General features: G+C 49.4%; 9 protein-coding genes across 9 annotated transcripts; 4 read left to right on the top strand and 5 right to left on the bottom strand.

Moving 5' to 3' along the window:
* Positions 1-483: 483 nt before the first annotated feature.
* On the top strand, positions 484-6,256 carry N7509_007469 (putative Rho guanyl nucleotide exchange factor; the record flags this gene model as incomplete). Its single annotated transcript, XM_056632106.1, has 2 exons — positions 484-4,995; positions 5,057-6,256. The coding sequence occupies 2 exons, from the start codon at positions 484-486 to the stop codon at positions 6,254-6,256; spliced, it is 5,712 nt and encodes a 1,903-aa protein (XP_056487657.1).
* A 1,317-nt stretch (positions 6,257-7,573) lies between these two features.
* Positions 7,574-8,684, top strand: N7509_007468 (Ulp1 protease family protein; the record flags this gene model as incomplete). Its single annotated transcript, XM_056632105.1, has 7 exons — positions 7,574-7,597; positions 7,649-7,676; positions 7,754-7,768; positions 7,827-7,876; positions 7,927-7,946; positions 8,011-8,562; positions 8,624-8,684. 7 exons carry the CDS (start codon positions 7,574-7,576, stop codon positions 8,682-8,684), a joined length of 750 nt encoding a protein of 249 aa, XP_056487656.1.
* A 587-nt stretch (positions 8,685-9,271) lies between these two features.
* On the top strand, positions 9,272-9,910 carry N7509_007467 (uncharacterized protein; the record flags this gene model as incomplete). The annotated part of the gene is made up of 1 exon (XM_056632104.1): positions 9,272-9,910. One exon carries the CDS (start codon positions 9,272-9,274, stop codon positions 9,908-9,910), a length of 639 nt encoding a protein of 212 aa, XP_056487655.1.
* A 94-nt stretch (positions 9,911-10,004) lies between these two features.
* Positions 10,005-12,678, bottom strand: N7509_007466 (ankyrin repeat domain-containing protein; the record flags this gene model as incomplete). Its single annotated transcript, XM_056632103.1, has 2 exons — positions 10,005-11,437; positions 11,505-12,678. The coding sequence occupies 2 exons, from the start codon at positions 12,676-12,678 to the stop codon at positions 10,005-10,007; spliced, it is 2,607 nt and encodes an 868-aa protein (XP_056487654.1).
* Positions 12,679-12,741: 63 nt separating this feature from the next.
* Positions 12,742-13,128, bottom strand: N7509_007465 (uncharacterized protein; the record flags this gene model as incomplete). The annotated part of the gene is made up of 1 exon (XM_056632102.1): positions 12,742-13,128. The coding sequence occupies one exon, from the start codon at positions 13,126-13,128 to the stop codon at positions 12,742-12,744; it is 387 nt and encodes a 128-aa protein (XP_056487653.1).
* A 754-nt stretch (positions 13,129-13,882) lies between these two features.
* N7509_007464 (uncharacterized protein) lies at positions 13,883-14,812 on the top strand (the record flags this gene model as incomplete). Its single annotated transcript, XM_056632101.1, has 3 exons — positions 13,883-14,005; positions 14,113-14,448; positions 14,501-14,812. 3 exons carry the CDS (start codon positions 13,883-13,885, stop codon positions 14,810-14,812), a joined length of 771 nt encoding a protein of 256 aa, XP_056487652.1.
* A 551-nt stretch (positions 14,813-15,363) lies between these two features.
* Positions 15,364-16,023, bottom strand: N7509_007463 (uncharacterized protein; the record flags this gene model as incomplete). Its single annotated transcript, XM_056632100.1, has 1 exon — positions 15,364-16,023. The coding sequence occupies one exon, from the start codon at positions 16,021-16,023 to the stop codon at positions 15,364-15,366; it is 660 nt and encodes a 219-aa protein (XP_056487651.1).
* Positions 16,024-16,783: 760 nt separating this feature from the next.
* N7509_007462 (uncharacterized protein) lies at positions 16,784-17,936 on the bottom strand (the record flags this gene model as incomplete). The annotated part of the gene is made up of 2 exons (XM_056632099.1): positions 16,784-17,585; positions 17,653-17,936. The coding sequence occupies 2 exons, from the start codon at positions 17,934-17,936 to the stop codon at positions 16,784-16,786; spliced, it is 1,086 nt and encodes a 361-aa protein (XP_056487650.1).
* A 1,130-nt stretch (positions 17,937-19,066) lies between these two features.
* Positions 19,067-19,867, bottom strand: N7509_007461 (uncharacterized protein; the record flags this gene model as incomplete). Its single annotated transcript, XM_056632098.1, has 1 exon — positions 19,067-19,867. The coding sequence occupies one exon, from the start codon at positions 19,865-19,867 to the stop codon at positions 19,067-19,069; it is 801 nt and encodes a 266-aa protein (XP_056487649.1).
* Between the last annotated feature and the right edge of the window lie 493 nt (positions 19,868-20,360).

Here is a 20,360-nt window from a genome sequence, read left to right as displayed (position 1 = left end):
CACTATCATCCTCGCGCAGACGGATCCCCCCCGGCCCCTCCTCCCAGCTGCCTATCATAGCCCGAGCTTCTGACTGGGGACAAACGTCAGGGCCACTAATTGTTTCGACTCTTCCCATTCGTCACCCTACGCAACTGTCCCCAGCGCTCTTCACACAGCCGATCCCTCCCTCCAACGCTTCCCGTTCCAAGTGCTTCACGGTCCAGGCCGAGCTCGTCACTCTTCCATCTTTCGTCGGCAAAAACTCTTGACTGACCTCAACTCCGCTCACTGGTGTTTCTGTCTGTCTCAAATATGCTGCTGAATCGGGGTGCACCACCCCAGCATTGTTTTGTCGCCTGAGTCCCTCCCCCTCCCATCCCCCAAATCTGCGACATCCTCGTCGGGCCTCCATCCCGGAACAGCGCATCGCATCAGTCCCAACCCACTCCCCCGCCGAGAGGCCGTCCGCCAGTCCACGTCGGTCGGCCTAAAGCATGCAAGATGTCTGGCAGTGGTCCTGAACAACCATTTGGCTCCCGGAATCGCCAGCCGCCTCCGTTTGGGCGACAATCATCCGCTCCATCCTTTAGCCAATCCCCAGACGATCCCCATGGCTCCTCAACTTTTGAGGTCTCACCGATGATACCGTTTCCTCACTCCACGTATACCTCTCCTCTTCGATCAGGCCTCGACTGGCAGACCCGCGCGGCCACCGCAAACCACTTGCTGTCGAGCGGCCAACCAGACCACTCACACCACCAACCATCTGGCCGTGACTCCCCCGACCCAGACGACTTCTACCGACAACAAGACCGATTGACAACGGAAGATCCTCATGTGACAGGCAATTTTGGCGATGCAACCGCGGGTGTGAACGATGGTATGGCATCAGGCTATGGCGACCTGAACGATCGGGTGTCTCCACTGCCGACAAACGTCCTGGATCCTTCGCGCCAGAGACGGTCAGAATATCGTTCCGTATCTGATTCGCCAACATTGGGTGGTCCCGTACCAAAGGCATCATCTGCGGCCTCCTCCCTGAGGCCCCGTCAATCGCGACAATCCTCCTTCAAAGACCTGATTAACAAGTTCAACAATACCTCGGATCACGTCCTCCCTCTTCCCTCTATCTCTCGTACCACATCACGAACTGCAAGCCCTGCCGGTAGTGCCGACGGCTCTGAACGTCATCAGACATTTCCTCGACGTCGAACTCTTCGTGATTCCCCTCCACCCGGCTCAATCACCAGCCAGCCCAAACCTGCACTCAATTCCACTCCCCAATATTACGAGGTAGAGAGATTCGTGCCTGGACAGCTCGACGCAGCAGAAGTTATTCCTCCACCTCTCTTCCAACGAATCCCGAAATCACACCCGCGACGACCGCTGTTTGGTGAATTGCTGTCAGTTAATACTGAATTGAACAATTTGGGATTCGGTCTTCCTGCACACTTGAAACGACGAGGTTCTGACGGTAGTATCCCAAGCCCGAACCCAGCGTTCCTCGACCAGTCAAACCCGCCGTCTGCACTTTCTCCCCTCACTCCAACTGCGTGGTATCTTGGACAAGCTTCTTCTCTAGAGGCAGTCCAGCAGGGAGCAACTAAGACCAGCAGCCATCGCAGAGTGCGAAGTGATTTGGTGGGAAGCACGCCACGGGAACCCCAATCCCTTACGGACCCTTGGGATCCTGACATGGCAGTTGCCACACCCTTGCAGCTGGCCAAAACTGGCTATGGATCGCCAGATAGTCCTGGCAGTCCTGGAAGTCCAAATTCCAGGTCCCGCATTCCAGTCTCCTCGCGCCGCCTCAGTACTGGTTCCGGCCCGAATAGTCCGACTTCAAATCCAACTTTCAGCAGCCGATCGACAGGAATTCCTCTGGCCCCGAAGGGCACCAGTCGTCTTCCTAAACCGTCTTCTAAAGATAGTAGTCCAACCCGCATGGCGGCCGATGGACCCGCTTCGTTTGCGATGACGGCTCGTGGGCGCCGGGACCTGACGATTGGCCGAACCCGTAGTCAGGTACCCGAACGGAACCAGCTTCTCCAAGCATACATCGCTGCACCGCCTCCCAAAAAATCACCACCATTGCGCAGCTCACGCCCCCGACAACCTGTTTCACATGGTGTACCAACTTCTCCGCGATCCAAAGTTGGGGAAAGAGTCTCCAGTTTCCAAAAATCTTCGGAACGTGATACCGAGGCCCGCCCGCCCCGCTCTAGAGGTCGTCCCTTACCAGAACTGGGTAACGTTGATTTCGAGACACGTCGACAGCGAATCCAGCAAGCAATAAATCGCACTGTTCAAGAGAATGAACGGAAGGAAGAAGCTGCCGTGGAGCTTCGACGTCGCGCCAGGGAAAGAGAAGCTGCCCGAGGAGGAGTCGATTCACCAGCCGACGACGAAGTTACGACTCCTGATACAGCGACAACAACTACCGCACGACCATTTGAAATGTCGACAACGGTTGTAACTGAGACGGCCGCGCCACCTGGTGCTGCCGAAAATGAGCCTCATACTGTCCCCCAACTTCATCTCAACACCGCCGTCAATGTACCTGGCAGCGATGTTCCTCATACCACAATGGATTCGCCAACATTAGGCATTCCGGACGAGCTGCCTCGAGCACCACATATTGCGTCGCATCCAATGGTGAACGACGTGCCTCAATCCGCCACCACCTCAGACTCAAGCGGCACCCATGTGACGACCTTTGACCCAGAGCCGCAGTCTGGGTTGCAAGAGCGAAAGTCTAGCTTATCCCATCAGACCATCTTGGATCATATTATGCAAATTCGCGAGCCGAGCTCCGGTAGCGAGTCTTGCGATGAGCCTGATTGTAGCATTTCTGACACTGAGGATAAAGAGTCGGTCCAGATCATGCTTCGCAATTCAAACTATCCCAAGCCTGTGAGCACCACAAATAACACAGAGGAACGATCGGGATCGACAATCAATCAAAGAACCCAAGCTCCTGTCCATCCAAATAATAGGTGGAGTATGAGCTCATGGTCCTCTTCTCTCCGCCACCAAAACTCGACTTGCGATGAGAGTGGGGATGAAAATACCATGTATGGTCCTGCTCCTCAGCACGAAACCGAGTCGGCCAACCAATCATGCTCCGCAACCTCGTCCAGTCCGGAAACAGATGAAGCTGGAGACTACCCGTTCCAGGATATTGGCGTCATGGGGCCTGACACGCTTGAAGCCATGCAAATTCGACCCGCACAGGTATTCTCGACTCCACCAAGCCTTGCTCGACAAGGGAGATGGAGCTCGCGTGCTGCCACCCAGCTTTATCTGCAAGAGCTAACACGAGCTCAACATACGAATATCCCAAGTCCTGTTCCTGAGGAACACCGACCCCATGAACTCCGGGCCGATAGTCGTGTGAACTCTCTGACGGAAGACCCCGTTGTCGTTCCTGGGTATCAAGAAATCCCCATAGATGACACGTTTCGCCCTGGTGCCAGTCTGAGAGGCCCAGAAGATTGGGAACATGCTTCTCCGTCGATGTATGACTGGCTAAAGATCCAGGCTGAGCATGAAGCAGCGACCCCCCAGACCGATGATCTGCAATTCTCACCAGAAGAAATGCCAACTCCTCGCATGGGGTATTCCACCCAGGCTAGCGAACCTGGTAATGCCCAATCTGGACTTGGTCTGTCGCTTGAGATGGTTCCTGAAGAGATGCCTCGCCGGCCAGTAGAGCTGCCTGCTGGACCTAACACGACCTTCGATTCTTCTGCTTACCCTCCGACAAGCATTGCTCCAGCACTTCGGGTCAGTCACAGTGCTGGCAGTAGTGATGACTCCTCATTTCGACCTCTCGAACCTACTCAATCTCCGCAAGCAGCAGACTCTTCAGCTACTTCGCTCGCTCCGTCTGAGCATCGCGTTCACGTGGAGCCTCGCAAGTCACCATCCCCAGAACAAAGGCGACTGAAGAAGCGGCGCCACATAATCAAAGAGCTAGTCGATACAGAGTACAAGTTCGGTCGTGATATGAAGGTTGTCGACGACATTTACAAAGGCACTGCTGGGTCGTGTTCTGATCTAACAAAGGATGACATTCGAATAATTTTCGGCAACTCCGACCAGGTTGTACAGTTCTCTTTCGCCTTCCAGGACACATTGAAGAAGGCCACTCGCAGCATTTATGTCATGCCAAAGTCACAGCGCTGGAGCAGCAAGCGCAATACGCAAAACGGTCGACCCGGATCCTGTGGGCCCGATGGTTTGACCAACCCAAGTACCAGCGAGTCGGATCTCGAGAAGGACCGATCGACCTCCGTCGGGGAAGCATTTTTGGCCCATCTTTCGCAAATGGAAAAGGCCCATGCTACCAATTTGAAGACTCGCGATTCTGCGAATAAGAAGCTGGAAACCATGCAGCCGAAACAAAACGTGACAATCTGGCTGAATGAGTGCCGAGAATGGGCGTCCGATCTCACTGATGCCTGGGATCTGAGCTCCCTACTCGTCAAGCCTTTCCAGCGCGTGCTCAAGTACCCTCTTCTCTTGACCTCTCTCCTGGAGTCCACGCCTACGGATCATCCCGACTACGTGAATCTCGCCGCGGCTCTCCAAAAGACAAACGAGATGACGGAACGTCTCAACAGATTGAAGGGTCGAATCGAACTCTTTGATCAAGCCCTGGGGCGCGGCCGCAAAGAATCGGATGTGCGTGCGAACCTGACAAAAGCATTTGGACGCCGTACAGAGAAACTGCGACAACAAGTTGGCTTGTCAGATATACTCGATGACAAGGTCTACGCTGCAATGGCTTGTAGATTCGATGAGAAGATGTTGCAGTTGCGGGTGATTGTGTCAGATATTGGGTTATACAATTCCCAGGCTGAACAATTCGCCGAGCAACTACTCGAGGTTTCCCTCGCGATTGAAGAGATGATCGATGTCGCAAAGACAGGCTATCCTGAATTGGAGAGCAAGTGGCGTCACTTCAAGGCGACGACTGTTGAGATTCGCACCGTAGTCGTCACTGAGCATGTCAGTTACTCCACCATCCATCCAAAACAAGCTGAGCCAGAGTATACTAACATTTGATTAGATCGAAGCCGTCCAGAAAGCTGTCAGGCAGCCAATCGAAGAACTTATCGCCATGCACTCCAAAGCGTTTCGAGCCATGCAGCGGCGCGAGAAGCGATTACTTGACCACGCGCGTTACAAGGTCCTCGAGGAACGTGGCGATACTCCTGACAAGAAGCTCAAGGAGCAGGAGGCGCATTTCCAAGCCATTGATGAAACCTTGAAGGAAGAACTTCCCCAACTCTACAATCTGTCGTGGAAGCTCACGCAAGCCTGCCTCAAGAACTTTGTCACCCTCCAGTCCTCTTTCCTTATGGCACTACAAAGGAAATTAGAGCCTCATGTGGAGGGCCTACCGGTGGACTTCCCGGTGGACTTCCAGAAAATTCTTAGCGATTGGACCAATGACCACGGTTTTGCCGAGGCTCAGGTCCTCACGCTAGGTATCTGCAATGGATCTTTGCTAGCTGACGCGGTTAACCTGGTCAACTTCAATACGCCCTCAACGAACGTCAATTCACCCCGCCGACCTTCTACCGTTAACAGCTCCAACCATCGTCCTGACTCAATGACGGAAGACTCGCCCAAAGTTTCTCACGACTATGGTGGCGTTGGCCAGCTTTTCCAATCCCCTCAAATCGACAGTCAATCCAGCTTCAGCCGCACTCGTGCCAATTCCACCTTTTCCGGCCGAGCACCCCCGGAAACACCAGAGACCGGTCGCAGTCAGCTTTTACAGCAAATAACAAATTCATCATCCACCCCGAGTATCGCGCAAGCCCCAAAGCCCGCGGAGACAGAGTCTTTCCCAAGTCTTCCAAGGCTGAGTCTCGACACGCCTTTCCTTGCAGAGATGATCAGCGCCTCGTCAAGTGATCATAATCTACCAACTTCTCCAGCTGGTCGATACTCTGGCTTTTTCTCCTCCGCTATGCCTATGTCGGACAACCCTCACGAGGAGAACCATGTCGAGAACCACCCGCCAGTTGAGCATCACCCAAGCGAGCCTCGGGTGTTGTTCCTCGCAGCCAGTGTCGAGCAGTTCCATTACGAGGGGGAGCGCCGCGGCGAAGCAGGATATCCGTATCTTACCTATGAATCTGGGGACATCTTCGATGTAATCGGTGAAAAGGGTGAGCTGTGGCTTGCGCGAAACCAAGATGATGATTCGCATCAGGTCGGGTGGATCTGGAACAGGCATTTCTCCAAAGTTGGCTCATGATTCAAGTTCTTCAGAATAGAACCTCTGACTCCTCTTCTATTTCATGCATCGCATATTAAGCCCCTGCTTCCCTCAACCGGCTTTATTTCTCACTCTCTATTTAGCGGGCCATATGCCATATTTCCTTTTCCCTTTCCTTTCCATATTTCTTCATTTTTCCTGTATTCTCAGGGTATGCGTGATGGATCTACTATCTACTGGAGCTTTGGGATGTAATTTTAGATACCCCTCTTTTATGAATTCGGTTATTCTTGTCTTCATCCTTGTAAACAGCAAACCTGGCTATTCTAGACTGTATCTACAAGTACTAATGCCACTAGTTCTTAGGACATAGTATGTGAAGCCTTCCCTTCCAAAAGAGGCAACGATCCCCACGTGACCTACATGTGACGTGACCCGAGGAAGGTGGGAAATGCCAGGGCAAGTCAAGTTCGCATTTGCTGCGATCTCCAACCTCAATCCTAATCTTGTACAGTCCCACGAGGTCCCATACATCCTCCGATTAACCTTGTGCATTCCGACATTATCCCCCTCGGTCCAGACCTGCACTCTGCCCTGGCACCACCACTTGCGACAAAACCACTTCCGAGCATACCCAGCCCAAGCCCGAATCGCACCGCAATAGAAGAACCTTGGACCAGTCGCGCGAGGCCCGCTTCCCTGTCTCCGATTTCCGGCGTGTGATATCTGACAGGAGAAAAAGCCCATATTCGTTCGCTGCTTCACTCCAAGTCTTCTTACCCCTCTACGTCCTACACTGCGCACCCACCTTCGTTGTCACCATAAGGCTGACGGCCTCGTTCCCCGAAACCCGGCCTCCCCGTCCAATCCAATCCGCAGCGCCCGTTAACTGCCCCACCTACTGCAGAAACCAAAGAACTGGGGTTTGATTACGACGCTCTGCGCCGCGGTTCATTTGCCTTTTTCTTCGCCGAAATTAGCGTCACGAACATACTCGTCTTGCTCTCTTTGCCACTGGTCTTTGCACGACTGCCTGGGGCCTTGATATCTGTCGAGTCGGTATATTGTTCTATTCTATTTATAGCAGCGATTGTCATTGTCGATCTTGCTGTGCTATTCCGCAGTCCTTTGGTTCTTTCTGGTGCCTGATTCCTTTCTGGTCTTTCCTAACGGAGAAGCGTTTGGTCCTTGTGTGGTTGTGGATTGTGTGGCGCGCCAGAACGTCTGTGGCGACTACGGTATCCTGCTCATTGAGATCTCATTGATCTCTTCTTTTGCATAACCTTCATCTCATTGTTCCGCTGAGCAGGTCTAGCCACCATGTTGGACGGGGGCTTAAATAAGTTGCATAAGCGAATGCGGGGACGGTTTAGTGATATGGTGAGTCTATCTTGAAGAGTTTCCGTGTGATTGGCCGCTGATTCTTCCTAGTTGACGCCAGATGATGCCTATTTGAGCTGTGAGTTGTGTCGCATAGGCAATCTTGCAGGGGTCCGTGGCATATGAAACTGACGAAAGCATTTTGACCGTATTCAGACTATGATGTTCGATGTAAGATCGGTGATCGTGATGACCACATTACATAAACCAAAGCTTACATTTTTGATAGTGACACGAGAGGACATGTTGACTCTAAAAAATGACTGGCTCACAGACAACGTGGGTTATCTCACGACCATCCATCTTAACTAGAAGCTAACCTATCACAGGTTATCTCATTTTGGGAAGAGTAAGTCTCTACCAACCAAGCCCACAAGCCTTCCCCGGGCCCACGCGCTCATAATCAAATCTAGATACCTAGAGCACGAAGTCCTCGCGAAACAAAAATCCTCCAACATCGTCCTCCTCCGCCCAAGCATGTCATTCATGATCCTCCAAACTCCAAACCCGCACACCCTCAAAGACGCCCTCCCAAGCTTCGCCGGCGTCTCCCACGTCTTCCTCCCAATAAACGACTGTCGCAATGTCACCCAAGCCGAAGGCGGAACACACTGGTCCTTACTCCTAATCTCAATCGTCGACCGCATCGCCTTCCACTACGACTCCCTCTACCAAGGAAACGTCTGGGAAGCGCACACAGTAACGCACAAATTTGGAATTCTCCTCAACATGCAAATCCGCTTCATGCCATTGAATGACTCACCCCAGCAAGAAGGCGGTAGTGACTGTGGCGTCTTTGTCTGCGTGAATATGCGCCAACTTCTTGAAAAGCGCCTTCTTCGCGCTAGTGCGCATGAGAAGGTTAGCATGAGTCTTGGTGGGCAGAGAGTTGATGCTAGTCATTCACGGAAGGAAATGGCTAAGATTATTGAGGGGTTTCGTAAGGAGGGTGAGCGTCGGAGATCGTAAGTTAAACCGCCTTTATTTTCCTTTTGTCTTGTTTCGTACTAACTTATTTCTTTGCAGAGCTAGTCTTAGTCGAAGCCCGATGGGAAAGAAGTCGAGGAGTCCACCACGCATTGAATAGCCTGTTTATTTATGTTTACGAGTTTATGCCCGTTCGATGTCTACTTTCATGCATACATATTTTCGTGTTTTATGTTTTTAGGAATGCCGAGATCCCCTTTTCGGAGCGGTATAGCGTTGCATAAATTCTGATTTCTGCAGTGATGTAGGAGTGCACTAATACTAGCCCTGGAGGTAGTCCTTTGTATTAATCTTAATGGCCCCCGTATTCAAGTTTGTCTTGAATCCTCGAAATTCCATTTTGGATTATATTTTGGGTTATAGGATAAAAAATACTAACTTAAAGGTGATGATGCTAGTAGTATTCAAGTAGTAATCTGCCTGGGCATATAGTAGTTACTAGGCGCCATGCTGCACTGGTCCTCCTAGTGATAACTACCGTGACCTTAAGCCTAGAATGACTCACTATTACTATTACCCGAGTCCACCAACGTTACATTTTAAGGTTGGGTCACTACTATTTTAGGCTTGGCCCCCACTGGCATCCGTTATCACGTCAATCTCCCGAGGTCGTCTGCCTGGCGGCTACAACACCCTTTAATCAACGTGATAACTTCCTTACTCGTGTCTCTAGATTGCCAATCAATCATGGCAAATGAGCAACACTCGTCACAATGCCACCTCGAACCTATCGACCTCAATCAAGAGACTCAGTTCACCGAGCTCCAAAGACAGCGAACTCTCTGTGGCTGGGACTACGAGCAGCAAACCCTACAATCATGGAAAGAGAACACGAACACCAAAAAGCTTTTCTGGATCACAATTCCCGATCCCGAAGATAAAGACAAGTCTATTCGCGCGGGCCATATATCCCTCGACCCGTCATCTGGTATCCTCCAACCCGGTTTACTACAAGACGACGAGATCGACCTCACCCTGAAGACCTTCTTCATATCACCCGAACACCGAGCTCTTAAACTCGGAAAGAAGGCGGTGCAGTTACTCGAAAATTTGGCAATCAATAAGCCGCACGGTGATCCACGCTGTCGTTATCTCACGCTGTGTGCTATAAGCAAGAGATACGTATACGATGAGGAGTGCCGAGGGTTGTGGTCGAAAGTTGGGATGGCCGAGCCACCATTCAGTATCCAGGAGTGGTATGAGAAACTCGGTTATGTCACATGGAAGGAGATGCCATTGACCGAGGCAACTTCTTTGGATGGCGAGGTTTTTCGGGTGTGGGAGGCGTTGATGAGGAAGGACCTACGAGAGAACTTGAATTTATAAACCCTGGTATATACTAATCAACAAATTTGTCAGTGAATAAAATTATTCTCTTTGGTTATTTTTTCTTTTGAAACTTGTATTAAAAGGCATTCGATTATGCTATGCCATAGGGCTCCCAGTCATATTTCGGCCTATCATAACCTGTCGCGCCCCACTTGATGAAAATACCATATGCAGCTAAACACGTATCCATATCTAAAGTCACTGAGTATCCTCTGCCGTTGTATATGCGAAAGAAATGCTTAGATTGCGTATCAGCATCAAGTATCGCGCCTTTATCGAGAAAAAGTCGAAGAAGTTGACGATCTCCTCTTTCGATAGCATGCATCAGGTTCGTATAACCATCATCGCCTTTCGGGTTGAGATCCACCCCACGTTCGATGACGGGCTCTGCCAATGAAAAATGGCCAACCTTGACGATAGCCTGAAGAAGAGATGTCCCATCATCTGTTTTTGAATTCGGATCAGCTCCCCCAGCAAGTAAAAGCTTGAGAATATAAGGAGCGAATTTTCCTCGGGAAGGATATCCTTTTTGAACGAGATTGAAGATAACAGGGAGCCCCCGGGAGCTCTTCGTATTAGGATCTGCTCCCTTTTCGAGTAAGATTGCTGTGATTGGGACACTCTGGGGATTGTCTAACAGCTCTCCTGATGTGATCACCGAAAGCGCACTAACTCCGTCATCTTCTTTCTGATTGACATTTGCGCCATGTTCTAGTAGGACATCAACCATCTGGAGATAACCAAGGCGACATGCTGAGATAAGTGCAGAGTCAAACTCTGGGGCATGTAGATCTATTTGTGCATTTCTCTGTAGAAGCAACTTGACCAGAGAATAATTGTTGTCTCGAACAGCTCTACCTAGAGCAGTATTTACCCGGCCAACCTTGGGATGAAGATCAGGTTTTGCACCATTGTCCAAAAGAAGCTTGACAATGTGTCCCTTATTAGATGCAACAGCCTGCATCAAGGCAAACTTCCCAGTTTTAGTAATGATGTTAGGGTCAGCACCATTATGTAGCAGAAGCGCTATCATGGCCATGTCTCCACTCTCGACAGCTTCGTGGAGCATCGTTCCACCCTTTATCGTAGGATTGGGATTCGCTTCCTTTTCTAGAAGAATCTTGACCATTGACAGATTCTTCAGTCGAACCGCTTTCCAAAGTGCAGTTTCTCCATTGGAGTCTGCCTCCTCCAAAGACGGGTCTTTGTCGAGAATCAGGCTGACAAGTGTAGGGTCGTTGGTGTCAGCAGCCAAAAGCAGTGAGCTATTTGCTGCCTTCCCTGTTGTGATATTCGCTCCCTTTCCCAGAAGCAGTTTTGTCATCGCAATGTTCTTCGACTTGATTGCCTTGTGCAGGGCAGTCTCTCCATCGGCATCCTGTTCGTTTGGATTGGACCCTTCTTCAAGGACGATCTCAACTAGGGAAACGTCATCCGTGCCCGCTGCCAGAATAATGGGTCTCAATCCACCCTCTGTGCGCTTGTTGACATCGGCCCCATTTTGTAGGAGGAGTTTGACCAGCTCTGTTTTGCCCTTCCGAATAGCATAAAGAAGAGGAGTTTGGCGTTGATCGTTAATCAAATTGATCACCATTTTTCGCGTCGCTCTCAAGAAGAAGCCTCGTGGTCTCCAGTTGACCTTTGTCACCATTCTCATCCTTGGGTTCGTGAATAAGTGCCCAGTGTAAAGGCGTGTTGGAGTGAAGTCCGCTGGTGTCTGCCTTTGCCCCTGCATTCAACAGTAATTTGACGACCTTGTCGCGACAATTCATACATGCAATGTCCAGGGCTGTTAGTTCCTCGTCATCTAGCTTGTCTATTTCGGCACCATACTGTAACAGTAGATGAGCTATTTTTGCACATCCACGCCCTGCGGCTATCATCAGCATCGTCCGACCATTAACGGGCACGACGTTCACATCAGCGCCATTTTCCAACAAAACTTTGACAACATGTTCTTGGTTACTATGTATTGCTGATACCAAAGGCCCGCTTGGTCTCATGGAATTATCAATCTCACGTGCCACTGGAACGCCCACATCGAGTAGCAACTGGACAATACCATAGTGGCCATACTTTGCTGCTGTTTCAAGAGCATGAAAGCCATGGCCCGATGCAACAATATTCGCGCCATTGTTGACAAAAGTCCTGAGAATATCAATATGTCCATTTACCGCACACACAAACCAAGCAGGCCGACGACCGTATTTATCCTGGCTATTGATGTTTGCGCCCTGGCGGATTAGATCCTTAACCGAATAAGAGTCACCCCGCTCAACGGCATCTGCAAGGCTGTTTGTGCTGTGAGTGACCCTGTATACCAATCGAGAAAATGTGCTCCTTTGTGGGCGAATTGGAATCCTGGGTCTTGGATAACCCTGAAAACTAGCCGTTGACGGCGTGGCCTTTTCGATCAAGCTTTCAGCGGTAGAAGGGGGCGAGGTATGTGAAGTCTTCGTATCACTGGATAGACTTGATGATTTCTGGCCCTGAGATCCAGAATCATACATTCCGTAAAGGTCACCATTCATAATAGCAGACTCCAGCTCCTCGTGAATAAATCCCCTATTCTTTTCAAAAGCTTCGTGGTCCAAGCCAAGATCTTCCAACTCCTCACGTATTTTTGTCCATGTGCTTTCCTCGTTCAAGGATAGCGAACCGACAGAGAGATAGGAAACAATGGAAGCAGTTTTCTTCTCATCCCGAGACTCTTTTATCCATCGCTTGATATAACGAATGACATTTTCTTGAGATAGCCTGGTCATTCGGTCATCCGGTGGTTAATTTGGGCAATGAATAAGTAGGATATGAAGCAGCAATCATCAAACTCACCTAATCAACTGCGTATTCAGCATCGTGAATGTTTGCCTCGAAGATGTGATTCGGGCTTGCATCCCGGTCAGACTGCTTGCGCCTATTCCAGTGCGTTCCCATGCAACTCTGGAGTGGGATGGGAGGTCATCATAGTATTTTTGCAACTCCTGCAGGTCGTTCAGGACCTCTTGACATTGCTGAAACTCTTTCTTTAGTGCAGGAAAATATTGGTCGTCTTTTTTGAATTCGGGATATTTTGCGACCGCAATTCCGAGGGAGGGCATTAACTGGTCGAGTTCGTGTTGGACCCGGTCAAACATATCTGGATAGGAGGAGGCGACGAAGGCAGCATTTATATTGTTGGCTAGGTTTTGGATTGTGGTATGGACTGCTCGTCTCATGTTAGGTTTCCGAAGTCGCCAAAATCCAGATTATACAGAACATACTGATGTTGATGTCACCGTTCGACGAGAGATTCCCAAAGATCGCCCCGCCTTCGGTTTGATTTGTCGTTATTTGCCCCTCGGAGGAGGCCATGTTGACGTTTCCAGTTTACTTGACCAGCGAAGGCAAATATGAAAAGTTTTCGGACGTGTGAAGCCAGCCGCTCCTGGTGGGGTAGATAGAGAGTGCTGGGACTCTGTTCCCTGGGTGCTAGGTTCAGTTATTTGCCCGGGCAAAAGAAACTCCTCGGGCTGAGCCTACTCGTGTCAGCTGCAGTTTCCAGCAAACGCTTACAAAACGAACCTATCACCTTGCTCGGCTTGCATTGCCCCTCTCGCGAGCCTCAACTTTCGAGAAGACAGAGAATGAAAACGAGAGACCATAAGCGAGAGAATATAAGGAAGAGAATATAAGGGAAGAATTCCCGACTGAGACTTTCCTCAAGTATCATCCAAGATGTCCGAACTATACTCAACCAAGGGAGATTACGGTCTCAAATTCCTTCATGAGCCCCCCTAATCCGACTGTAGAGTACATGATCCTTTCTCATTGCTTTTATGACAGATTCAACACTCACACTTCCATCGCAGCATTGTTTTTGTCCACGGACTGACAGGAAATCGAGAAACAACCTGGACATGGTCTCATAAAAGGGAATCCGTATTCTGGCCCCAGGACTTACTGAAAGAAGATCTGCCCAACGCACGAATCATGACATTCGGCTACGATGCGGATATCGTTCACGCGCTAGCTATCGCTGGCTCTAATACTTTGCGCGACCACGGAAAATCCTTCGCACATGAGCTTGCGATGAGACGGAAAAGGACCGGCGCAGTATGTGCACCCGAGTCTTTTAAACCCCCATACAGAGATCTGTACAGCTGACCAGTCTCTCAAAATTTAGGAGCATCGTCCTCTGATTTTTGTCGCTCATAGTTTAGGGGGGGCTTGTGATCGAACAAGCACTATTGGTATGCCGTGGCGAGGCACATTCATATTTCAAAAGCATACTCTCTAGTACTTTCGGCATTTTATTTCTCGGCACACCACACGCTGGATCTGGGAAAGCAGACCTCATGAAGCCTCTCGCCAGTCTTGCCAAGGTATTACGGGCCTCAAATAGCGCGATTGTCGGTGTCCTGAAACCTGGCTCCGAAATGCTTGCAAATCTGCAACAAGAGTTTCATGGAATGCTAGAAGATCGCCGTCGAAATGATAACAACCTTATAGAAATATTCTGTTTCTATGAAGAGCTGGAGGTCGAGGGAATCGGCAAGGTTAGTACAGGTTAAATATTTGGTCGAGGAAACCAAGTCTCACACTTTCCAGATTGTCCCGAACTATTCAGCCATTCTGAATAACTATGGAAATCGCAGTATTCACGGTAACCATATGCAGATGACACGATTCAGCGGCAAGACAGATCAGGGTTATGTGGCTGTGAGCGACCAACTCTGGGCATGGGTTGAAACAATCGAGTCACGGTCGTTACCAGAACCTGCTACGCCCGTCACGAACCATAGAAAGCACAAGACCATTGAATCAAGTGGCGGTCCTATCTTCTTAGGTAATGCGGCTGCCGGTCGTGATTTCAATATCAGTACTCAAATGCATGGGTTCTATCCTTCGAAGGGAGAATAATTCAAATGATTTATATATGAGGTTCATGATGTACACTACTGATATGCAGCTATTACGGTGCAAGATTGTGGCAGCTGGGCTATTAGTAGTTATCAATTCAAGCAAAGAAGATGACGAGCAATATAACTTGAAGTAACTTTGGCTTATACTACCCTCGCATAATCTTCAATCTGCCCATTTGTAGCCCGACCTGGCCCCAGGAAACCTTATCCCTGATCATACGCCATCACACACCTGCTATCTTTGTTCCAAATCCTTTTTAATGTATTGTGAAATTTTAAATCATAGAAAGGAGGTAGCATAAAAGCTCAAACTTATAAAACACTCCCGGTTGCAAGATAGATCAAAGTTTGTCCCAGTGGACAGCTCGCAGATGCTGTTTCATATTATCCTTGCGATTGAAGACCTTCTGACATTTGTAAGGGCATTTGAAAGCCCCCGGCGCCCGATGCTGAGTTTGAATATGGCGATTGAGCGTATATCGATTAAAGAATGGGCTGGTGTTTTTGCATCCCTCCTCTTTGCAAATTAGTATTTGGGAATCCGTTCTGTTATGAATTTTTATCAGCACCATACAAAGCCGAGCTTTCGAAAGATGATATCGCAACATACTTCGTCTTCCTTTGAAGCTGGTGGTAGGAGGGGTTTTCTTTGCTTGCAATTGGCCCTTCCGTTGTATTCTGAAAGATAGGGACTTGATTTCCCGGATTCCAGGTCAAGTTCGTCTTAGGCACATCATAGCTCGGGGCAATATCTGGGAATGCCGGTATCTGATCCCAAGCAAGAAGATCTAGCTCCGCCAAGGTGGTATCCAGTAGAGCCTCTCCAAAGGCACTGCAGGCACTTGGGCTTACAGAGTACCCTTCTGGTTGAATCATTCCATGAACTTGCTTTTGGTTGCCGAAGAGGTTTTTATAGACCAGATGTGGAGCGATGATCAAATCTATATCAGATTGAATAATAATGAGATGGCTTGCGATGTAATAGCGGAAATCTTGGAATTGAACTTTCAGTCCTGGAGAAGATCGAAAAGGATAATTTATAAGGATATTTAGGGCGCAGACTATCCCTGGCGTAATCGATCGCGACTGGCCGGAGGCATGGGCGGAGGCATTGGGCGGAGGTGCAGCCAAGAGATTGATTAGCCTAGCCAATGGCGAATGTCGCGGGCACGGCCATATAACTACCCCGGCTGGCCCTCGCTTTGACATTTCGATTTCGATCGGCCCCAAATTCCGGATTCCACAGATCTGAAATTTCACCTACCAAAAAATCACTCAACTATCATGCAGCAGCCGGCGGTGGCCTGACACTTACACTAGGAATACGCCTAGAGTAGCGTCACCGTATTTTTGGTGTGAGGCTCTGCCCCCGTCAATCGCCGCTGCAGAACCTGAAGATTCGCTCATAAGTACACACCCCACACGCGTCTTCTGTCACATAGCGTGGCGTTTTGCTCACTCTAGAAAGCAAAAGTTCTAAAGAATCAGTAACCAGAAAATGCGTCCAGATTCAACAGCTTAGTCTCTAGTGACGCGGTCCCAGATGCGCGCCGACTAGTAAATTTCATAGTAAGGAAAGATGGCATAGCTAGTCTGGACAGTCACACTAGGCCTAAAGTGATGTATTGGTTGTCGCGCGACGACCAAGAGATTCTTTTGGGCCTGGTTAGTGCATATGTTAGGGAGTGGCGTAGACTATTTTTGTTTCCAAATTTGCGGGAACGATATAATCATGGTCGGTATTTACGATTGTTGCACTTACGAAACTGACAGTCCCACGTTGCTACCTAGCTATACTTGCTGCTGCTCGGGATGAATCTTAGCATACCTCAGGATGGGTATACTTTCACGGGCGGCGTGTTAAGGTACTTGACTAACATTGAAATTACCAACTCAATCTGAGAAATTAATTAAAAATATTCTATTATACAAATATTCTAAATATGAACTAAACAGTCATTGCCAAAACCTAAGTCATCATCGCATTCCAAACATCCGCAGCTTCCTGTCCGGACAAGTTGGCAGTAGCATCCTCCGCCTCGTAGCACCTGTCAATGGTCGCCTGGGGCGCATTACAAGGAGTCCTTAGACGATTGCAGACCAAATCCTCGGGAGCACCGATGGTAGGCGATGATCCGAAAGTGAAATCCTTCTGGTTGTTGGTGGTATAAGAATACTCCGTGCGGCCATCCAATCCGTACTCCCACTTGATAGTAGGATCCGAGCAGGTGCCGTAGTCAAGACCGCCGCCGTCGGTGCCGCCGCCGGTCTCGCCGCAGTCATCAGATGTGACAGTCTTTGTGACTTCGAGGGTCTTCGTTTGGGTTTTGGTTGAGACTGAGGTGACGATTTGGTTGTTGGTCACGGTGCTTGTTTTGGTGGTTGTTTTTGTGTCCGTCTTGGTCTCGGTCTTGGTCTCGGTGGATCCGGGGAGAGTGACGGTCTCTGCGGCTTGGGTGACTGTCGTGGTTTTGGTCTCGGTTGGACCGGGGGTTGTTACTGTTTGGGTGATTGTTGGACCATCGGTTGTGACGGTTGTGTAGTCGGTTGTTGTGGCAGTACATGCGGTGATGCTTGAAATGAGAGTATCTGTCTCTGTTTCGGTTTCAGTCACGGTACCGGCTGCAGCATCGCCAGTGGTGATTGTCGCAGTGCATTGGCTGATTGTGTCAGTGACTGTGTCGGTATCGGTGACGGTGACGGTGACGGTTCCAGTGCCCTTGCCACTGTCATCGGTAGTGATAGTCACAGTAGTTATAGGTGCAGAAGGGCTGTTTTTTAATTAGAAATTGCTTGGCTCGGACTTGGAGATATTTATTCATACCAATCAGAAGTCACCGTAACTGTCGGTCCAGGACATCCTGATCCGCCTCCACCTCCTTCATGGCCACCTCCTTCGTGGCCGCCTCCCCACAATGGTTGTCGGGACCACCACCTCCATACTGAACACTGGATTGATGGGCAACATGACTAGGCTTGTAGGCAAAGGCCTGGCTGAAAAGCACCTCAAGATTGCCATTTTGGCTGAGATCATCAAAAGATTCGGGTACAGCAGGTGCAGGATGAGCGATTGCCTGAAGAAGTAAGGTAGACAAAGCGAACAACTCGCATCGTGAAGGCATCTTGAATAATTCAAGCGTAAAGAATAGAAGAAAAGAGATAGATTTTAAATTAAATCGAAGGAAAATGAAGAAGCCAAAAACGCCACGAACCTCGGGAGGAACGATAAACTTTTATTCTTCAATTGATGAAGTAGAAAATGTCCGAAGTCGATCTTTGAATAAACAAATATACAACAGTGCACAACGAGTTTAACCGTATATCATCCATAGAATGCCAGCAAGAGCTTTGGTAACCAGCCCAACCAACTACTAGTGGCACCGGAAAACAGTTGCGGATTGAAGTATGCGTGGAATGCGCCCAGGAATGTGGCTGAACCAATTGGACCAACAGTGCCAAGAGCCTCTGCCTTGCTGCTATCAATCTTGAACCTTGGAAGATTTGAAATAAAAATTAGTGAACCCGACTAATAGCTATGTTTGCTAGTAACTGCATTCCTCATCTATAGTATCTACAAAGAATCACATATACCAAGTTCTACAAGAATTTAAGTCATGTTTCTATAGCACAGCATTCCATAACCATATAGCGACTCTGAGAGAAGAAGAACTTGAATAATGAGTGTCGCTAAAGTATACAAGGGGAAGAAATCAAAATAATTCCATGGAACATAGCCTGTCCCTGGGCTCTAGGATGGCACCGCGACCCCTGATCTAGCCCGACCCAAATCATTCGACCTTTTAAACAAGCGAAGATCGATTTGAGGAATGCTAATTGTATTATTCTTCTACTGATCGGACCACCAGGGGTCCAATCTTGATATGAACCCTGATTAGGCCGTGTAGCCTTCTTGGGTAGGACAATGCCAAGAGCTGTGTGTGATGTCGGCATTTACGAATCTGCCGCCAAGAGCAGTTTGATGTAGCTTGTAGGGACAAAGTTCCTTGCTTCCAAATTGAAGGTCTAGTGACTGATATTAGCTCTAGATGACAGGCAACTCTATACAAGCGAAGGACGTGCGCCAACGTAACAGATTTTAAGATACGGATGATGTGGGCCGATAATGCAACATTTGGGTATTGAATTGAATTATATCAAGTAGGGTGTATGGAAAATATGGACAAAAGAATGGACTCGGATAATCAAGACTCTGCAGCAGTAGGAAGTCAATCATTCAAAGAGAATTGCCTGGTCACACAAGAAAGAAACCTAACGCCCCAGTAAGGCCTAGCAAGCAGGAGAGACCCGCCACCGCCAATGGTTGGGCGGCACTCTTCTGATCCGGGCACTCGGCTGGCTCGTTGAAGTAGAGATCACAGTAACGGGCCAATCTAGAGGCCTCCATGCTTGCGAGAGTGGTCTTGTCAATTTGGCTCCGACAAGGATTCGTTGAAGGAGTCGGGGAGGGTGCCACCACGGCGCATGTATGGTTGGTGTATTTACCACCCTCCCAAAGTGCGCTGTTGACATACTTGGTTTTGTCGGTCACATTGATCGCCACGCCTGGTTGCCCGGTACATGTCTTGTTGGCCGTAGCAGCAACAGGGTCCAGCTTTAGGGCAGAGTTGCTGATGGTGAACATGGTTCTCTTAGTAGTAGTGTTGCTGATCACCTCGTTGCCGTATTCGGGGAATTCTAAGTTGCAACTATCCCAGCCTAGGGTCCAGAGTACGCTCCAACGACCCTCAGTATTCAAGGAGTCGGCGAATCTGTGGGCAAAATAGGTTTCCTGGTCTGTCCAGTTTACCCATTGGAGTTCATTCCACAGGTTGTAGACTTTGCCCCCATCCTCGTCCCTTAGACTGTAACTGATTGAGGGGTTTAGGTGTCTCGCGCGCTCGGAATTCTTGAACGCAAAGACGATAGGGAACGTTTCGTTGGGCCCATATGTTTCATTGCGCGGAAAAACCAGATTCACTTCGAGTACATCAGAAGCGTTGATCACGGTCCCCAGATAGGCAGCGAGCATCCAGATCGTCGTTGGAATGTGCATGATGAGGGCGAGTCAGACCTTCGAATTTGACCGCGGAAAGATAGGAGCGAGATTAAACCCGCAGATTTAGGACAATCTGCAAAACAGGGAACCAAATTGGTAAACAGTGAAGGTAAGATTAAAAAGAATATCGGCGGCCACCTCTCAGATAGACTCCGAAGGCAATTAAGTGGGTGCAGGGGTTGGAAGTCCATGTGAGACCTTAGTCCTTGCCCGTATACAAGTGGCGGCTTGGCAGCTCATGGTCCAGTATCAACAACTGGGCTAAAGACCCTGGAAGTTTGCCTCTGCAGTGCGCCGAGCAGCGCGGATTTGGGGCCGCCCCCTGCCAAGCCCTTGGCTTTCGGCTTCCGTGGCCAGTTGCAGTGTTACAGTGCCTAGTTCGAGTAGTCAACGCTAACTAGCAAATACACACAGACCCCATAGGCTCCTGTGACCCTACGGCTCTCTTCGGGTAATTTATCCCCATTGTTCGGTGCATATAGGCTTGTAC

Source organism: Penicillium cosmopolitanum (assembly GCF_028827165.1).
Source record: "Penicillium cosmopolitanum strain IBT 29677 chromosome Unknown utg000008l:1.0-4398992.0:1.0-4402845.0, whole genome shotgun sequence".
In the NCBI taxonomy this organism is placed as follows: Eukaryota; Fungi; Ascomycota; class Eurotiomycetes; order Eurotiales; family Aspergillaceae; genus Penicillium; species Penicillium cosmopolitanum.
Note: the sequence above shows the minus strand (reverse complement) of the source record. Positions and strands in the feature narration are given on the sequence as shown.